The sequence below is a fragment of the Chiloscyllium plagiosum genome, unplaced genomic scaffold, assembly GCF_037043375.1.
Source record: "Chiloscyllium plagiosum isolate Xiang-an unplaced genomic scaffold, Cpla_swu_hap1 HiC_scaffold_24, whole genome shotgun sequence".
NCBI lineage: Eukaryota > Metazoa > Chordata > Chondrichthyes > Orectolobiformes > Hemiscylliidae > Chiloscyllium > Chiloscyllium plagiosum.
In genome coordinates, this window is record NW_028270162.1 from 61,777,647 (window position 1) to 61,784,151 (window position 6,505).

General features: G+C 41.2%; 1 protein-coding gene across 4 annotated transcripts in view; it reads left to right on the top strand.

Annotated features, from left to right (window-relative positions):
* smarcb1a (SWI/SNF related BAF chromatin remodeling complex subunit B1a) overlaps positions 1–2,779 on the top strand; it is a 38,346-nt gene extending 35,567 nt beyond the window's left edge. For all 4 annotated transcript variants that reach the window (XM_043716184.2, XM_043716185.2, XM_088000256.1 and 1 more), the window contains exons 8-9: positions 745–876; positions 2,462–2,779. In XM_043716184.2, coding sequence (XP_043572119.1) covers positions 745–876; positions 2,462–2,501 — 172 coding nt within the window. In that variant the 3' untranslated portion in view covers positions 2,502–2,779. The remainder of the gene's footprint in view (positions 1–744; positions 877–2,461) is intronic.
* The last annotated feature ends 3,726 nt before the right edge of the window (positions 2,780–6,505 follow it).

Genomic DNA, 6,505 nt, shown 5'->3' on the forward strand with positions numbered 1-6,505 from the left:
GAATGAACAGTCAGCGGAAGTGGTTGAGGCAGGTACATTAACAACATTTAAAGGGCATTTGGACAAATACATGGTTAGGAAAGGATTAGAAGGATATGGGCCAAGTGCAGGGAAATGGGGTTAGTGTGAACAGACATTTTGGTCGGCATAGACCAGTTTGAGACAAAGGGCATGTCTCTGTGCTGTAGAACTCTATGATAGGCGTCAAACACTGATTTAAAAGAAATTGCCGTGGTTACAGAAATATTTGCAAGCTAATATTAACTGCAGACTCACAGAAACTCCATGTTACTTACTCAAAAACCATTAAACCCTAAGTTTACAATACATTTATTTTAAATGTATATACTATGCACAGTCTAAATCATACACTGTACTGCCAGCAGGAACTACTGTACCTAGTGTTAGAATCCCTGTGAAACCTAGCACCACGTCAATGATGGAGCCTGGGCACTCCTCCTCAGTGCGGGCCTTAGAGCCAAATCAATACAGGCCACAGATGAAATCTGAAGATCATTGTTGGTGTCTTAGGCATCACTTAGTTATTCATATTTTTCATTTCATGATTGTTCATGGAATCCTACTGTATACAAAGTGGCTGCTACAGTCAGACATGAGTTCATTGTGTGAAGTCCTTTGGGGCTTTGGCTGGTTATCTGCAGTATAATTACCAGCAATGCTGGCTGTTTGAGAGTTCTGTAGCCAATAACTAATGTCTCATTACTCATTCTCGTCATGTGGCAGTGAGAACCCTCTACCCACAGTTGAGATTGCAATCAGGAATACGGGCGATGCTGACCAGTGGTGCCCCCTACTAGAAACACTGACTGATGCTGAAATGGAGAAGAAGATTCGAGATCAGGATAGAAACACAAGGTGCGTCAATGTCATCAGGGCTAGAATCCCCAAACTGTCATGTAGAGTGCACATCCCACCCTTGACACATGACTCATGCATGTGCGCACACATCCCATCTTGCCCTGACTGATTGACACGAGCATGTCGCACATTATCAGCATCCTGGGGTTGGGAGGTGGAGAAAAGGAAGAGGTCCATTGACCAGAGGCTCAACTGATCCAATCATGTATGTGCTGAGACTGTAAAAGGTCATAACCGGGATTCTGTAGCAAGTAACTGACCTCTGACTCCCGAAAGCCTGCCCACCATCTACAAGACACAGTCAGGGGTGAGTACAGAATACTCTCCATTTGCCTGAATGAGCACAGCTCCAACAACACTTGAGAGGCTCAGCACCATTCATGCCAAAGGAGCCTGCTGACTGGTACTGTAGCCAGTCCCTGCACCACTGATGCATAGTGGCAGCAGTGCGTACCATCTACAAGATGCTGTGCAATAACTTGAAGCTTCCTGGGAAGCATCTTCCAAATCCATTACTGCTACCATCAAGAAGGATGAGGGCAACAAATACATCAGAGCACCATCACCAGCAAGACCCCCTCTAAGCCACTTACCATGATGACCTAGAAATATGTTCATGACATGGATGTGCCCTGTTGGACTGGAGTGGACACATTTTAAAGATCACACAGCATCAGGTTATAGTCCAACAGGTTTATTTGGAAGTACTAGCTTTCAGAGTGCTGCTCCTTCATCAGGTAACCTGGTGTTGTGTGATTTTTAACTTTAGAAACATACTGCCATTCCTTCAGTTTCACTTTGTCAAAATCCTGGAGCTCGCTTTAATGGAATTGAAGTTCACTTTCTGATGGGCAACTAGAGATGGGCTGGCCCAGACTGATGTCCGTAACCCATGAATTAATTCAGAAACCACACTCCCACCCTAAAATCTTCACAGTTGTTAGTGCACTTTTGAAATGCCGTTATTCCTGTGTTGAAAAGAACATGGCACCCAGCATACGCCCAGTAATCTATGTTAGAATGTTTGTTTGAGGATACCCAGGCATGAGTGAGAGATCTCCTGCTTTTCCAGAAGTGTATAGGATGTTTTTGCAGCTGTGTGCTAAATCAGATGAGGCCTCAGAGGTCACATCTAGAAAGACTGCACCTCTAATGATGCTGCACTCCCTCAGTATTACAAGTAAGAGTATCAGTTTTTTTATTTAGTGACTCCAACTCCACCGTGGCTAAATGGTTTGTAGACAAGGTCATATCATAGTCAAGGGATGAGCCAAATATCATGTTAGAATATGGAACACTCTACCACAAGGGATGATAAAGGCAAATAGCATTTGGTGGTGAGGTATCTTGACCCACTGCTGACCTTGTGGTGTCGTGGCACACATAGTGCTGTTAGGAAGAGAGTTTCAGGATTTTGACCCAGCAACACTGAGGAAACAGCAATGTAATATATTTCCAAATAGTTATAAATTAGTATATGGGCAATTCAGATAAACATGAGGGATGAAAGAGAGAGAGAGAGAATATGTTGTGATTGTGCTGTGAATACTGTCATTACAGGAGTATTATTTTTGCTTTACAGGCGCATGAGACGTCTTGCAAACACAGCTCCGGCTTGGTAACTGAACATTGGTCACCAGTCTGGATCAAGTAATGAAGTTCCTTGCAATCAAGGGCTAGTTCTGAGAGAATAGACATTCCCCACAGCGGCCTTGTCGCAGACCCCACACTGTGTATAAGGACTGGTGCCGTAGTGTCAGTGCTCCTTAAGATAACTTGGTCTTATCCAGTTCCAATCCCTGCAGTCAGTGCACAGGAGTCTTGCCTTAATCTGTTTTTTGTATAGGTGCAAATTGCATTTCTGGAGAAGTTTTTTAAATAAAGTTCTTAATTTTAATAATATTGTGATCAAGTTCATTTTTCATACTTTGTGAGAATTTTCTTGGCTGATGCTGCAAGAGTGATTTGGTTTTGATGTTATTGTCACATTTACTTGTAAAAAAAAGTACAGCAGTATGATGAAAAATGTTTAATGTTGCCAATGAGGCACTATCTTAGGTACGAATACTGAGGTAAGAGTCTTAAGATAAAGAACAAAGTTAAATATTAAACATTGCAGCAATTATACTATAACATAAACCATATGAAATAAGCTTAAGAGTTATACAATGCAGACCTCCTTTGTTTCAAGTAGAAAATAAAGAAATAAGCTGAAAATTCAACCATTACAGTTTGTCTTAAGTGCTTAGCTATGCTGGGACCGCACTTTGAGGAATGGCCTTGAGACCAGAAGTTCACGCTGAGGCCACGCCAGGTCTGAGGCCAGGAGAAAGAGGAGAGAAGAAATAAAAAAGGACAAAATGGAAATGAACAGAGTGCACAAGGCCCTTCTGAAGCTGAAGTGTCTTACTCCACCATTGTGTTGCTTATAAATTGGTCATACATTCTAGGTATTAGTTATTTTAATTTACTTCACTACATTGCATAGCACACTGACTGTTTGCTTCAGAATCTTGATAAGTGAATCACTGCCTGCAGCTGTGAGAGCTGAGAAGTGTTGTGAATGGTTTTGTGTCTCTAAGTGATGGTGAGTCATATTTGTATTTATAGAATGCACAAAGAACGAGAGTTGTTGAAGTGAAATTTGTTGTTTGTGATAAGCTGAATCTCTAAGCTCTTGCGTTATTCAGAATAGGTTTGATGAGCTTCAGCCAGTCCCTTTTAAATGCTGGCTGTAGAGGTATCGGTCTGTTAGAGGCACCTTTACGTCTGTCAGAGGCATCTTTACGTCTGTTTCTCTCGGTTTGAGGGTACTGACACACAAGGCTGCTGCTCAAATCTATAGCCACACTTTGGAACACATAGAACTTGGATTGAGTGCTGTACCATTCAGGGCAATGGTTTCTTACTGTTCTGTAACATACAGACGTTCAAAAGCTTAATGGCAGTTGTATGCAATTGTTGGAAAGAAATGGAGATTATTTTTGAATGATGTAATTTAGGTTAATGCTGTTTGTTTAACGAGGTTATGTTGTCCTTGGGTTTTTTCAAGCGGGGTAGTAAAGGCAGAGGTGCTGATTTGCCTGGAAATAGTTAGTTTGGACAATGGCAGGTGAATGGCCAGTTCTCCCAGTTCATCTTTTTGCCTCTGGTTTGGTGTGTTTTAGCAAGCAGTCAAAAAGCTGCTGGAGACCTAGAGGAGCAACTACAGTGAAGGGATTCCATGCTTTAACAGAGGTCCTGCCTGGACTTCCTGTCTCAAGTCTCACCTGTCTGTGAGTACCTGTCTTTGAATTTACCTTTTGCCAACATGGGATATTGTAGGGACTGGAGTAGCTTCATTAAGTTGCGATATTGTGTCAGTTGGGTTATCAAATCAGATATTCTAAACTTTTCTTTTGTTACTGTTTCATCCATAATGTTTTAATGAAAATATTTTAAGGTGTCCCAGACACAACTTTTATTTTTGGAAAATCAAATGTAAAGTGGAAAATCCAGGAGAAATGCAGCTGGTCAAATCACTCCGCTTTAAACAAACTAGCATTTATTTAAACAGTACGGATGAAACACGAACAAAAATTTGTCAAAAGGTAAATTTTAACACAAGGCAGGTGAGAGTTCAGAGAGAAAGTTCATGTGTTGAAGCATAGAACCTTTTCACTGTAGCTGCTTCTCTAGGTCACTAGTTTTTTGACTCTTTGCTAAAACAAACCAGAGAAAAAAGTGAACTGGGAGAACTGGCCACCCCCCTGCTATTGTTCAAACAAATCAGCACCTCTGCCTTTCCAACCCCAGCATTGTCACACAGTTGACTGAAGATTGCATTCCACTGACCATTCTTTTTAATACATGTAATTGGAATAGGGGCATCAGCAGCAAGACTAACATTTATTACCATTCCTAATTGACATTTAAAGTGGTGATGAGCTACCTTCAACCAATACGATCTTTATGCTGTCGTAATGTCACCAGTGCTGTTAGGATGAGAATTCCAGGATTTTAAGCCAGTGACAATAAAGGAAGAGCAATGTCAGTGGCTTTGAGGATTGTTTGCATGTATCTACTACCCTTGTCCTCGGTAGTGGTGGTTGAGGTTGCATGTTTGGGAGGTGCTGTCAAAGGAGCATTGGTGAATTAGTGTTCATCTTGATGGAACACCCTGCTGCTACTGAGTACTAGGTTTGAAGAGAGAACGTCAAAGTTAGTTAATGGTGTTCAAGTCAAGTGGGCTGCTTTGACCTAGATAGTGTTGAGTTTTTTCAATGTTGTTAGAGTTGCACTCATCCAGGTAGTTGAGTATTTTTTCACACTCCTGATTTGTGCCTTATAGCTAGCATATGGACACTGGGGAGCCTGGAGATGGGTTATTTGCTAGTGAATGAACTTTCCAAGTCATGACTACTGAGCCAATGGTGGGGCCTGGTACCACATTCATCTACTCTTCATCATATCATTTACTTTCAAGTCAAGAAATGGATTTGGACCTCAATGGTTGACCATTCATATAGCATTTTCACCTAGAAAAATGCAATTTAGATGGGAGACTTTAATTAGACAAAGTATACAAACTATAACAAGTGCAGTTATAGTTTATATAACTAACAAAGGGTTTTTGCCCAAAACATCGATTCTCCTGCCTGTGATTTTCCAGCACTACCCTCTCTACTCTAAATCTCCAGCATCTGCATTCTCACTTTCACCTAGGTGGAGTTAGCAGCCTAGAGTTCAACTGACAGTCAGCTGTCTTACCAAAGTAAGACATCTCCATCTGCAAGGTCTAGTAAGCCCTGCTGCCTGATTTGAACACTGAGCAGTTGAGATGCCCTTTCTAGGGCATGGTAGTTCATGCTGTTGATCACATATGTGGGCATGACAACAACTCACATCAGGATAACCATCTTTCCCAGCTTCATCTGAAGCTCACTTGTGTTTGGGAACAAAACTTCTAGTTTTATTAATACTGAAGCCACTATCTGGTATAGTGCAGTGTTTATTAAACGTACCAATATGATAAAATTCACAAGAATTTGTGTTTGGGAGAAAATATGGGAAATACAAGGAAAGTATCAGAAAATATCAATGCCAACAACCCTCAGTTTGTCTGTTCAGGATAGATTAGTTTTTTTCACATCAGGAGGAAACATCTGTCAAAACAACAGGGAACATTGTGTTAGAAGTGCAAGACTTTAAAATGTCTCATTAAACTCAAGGTGAATTGTTCTGGTGGTTAAACAAGTAGTCTTAGAGACAAGTTGAGGTGATCTGGTCATCCTGGAAAAGAAGCCCATATGGAAATCTGTTAAAATCAAAATTTTTCCCACCTAGCCATGGAAAAGGGGTTGCTGCTTGTTTTCAAATACATAAACACTAAATGAGCAATACCAGCAGTTCCTGTAAAGGGCAGGGAAAGACATAACAGGATGGCTCTCTGTTCAAGGATGAGATTTAAGGGACAAGAAATAGCTAATGTGTGAACCTAATGGTGTAAGTTGGTCCTGGAATGCTCAGGCAGAATGGAACAACCTTTAAAAAGGGCCAAGGAAGGAGTGGGCGTTCTGGAAAGCTGAGAATACTGGGAGACTGGGTTCTCCAATAACATACATCTTCTAAAAGTATTATACACAGC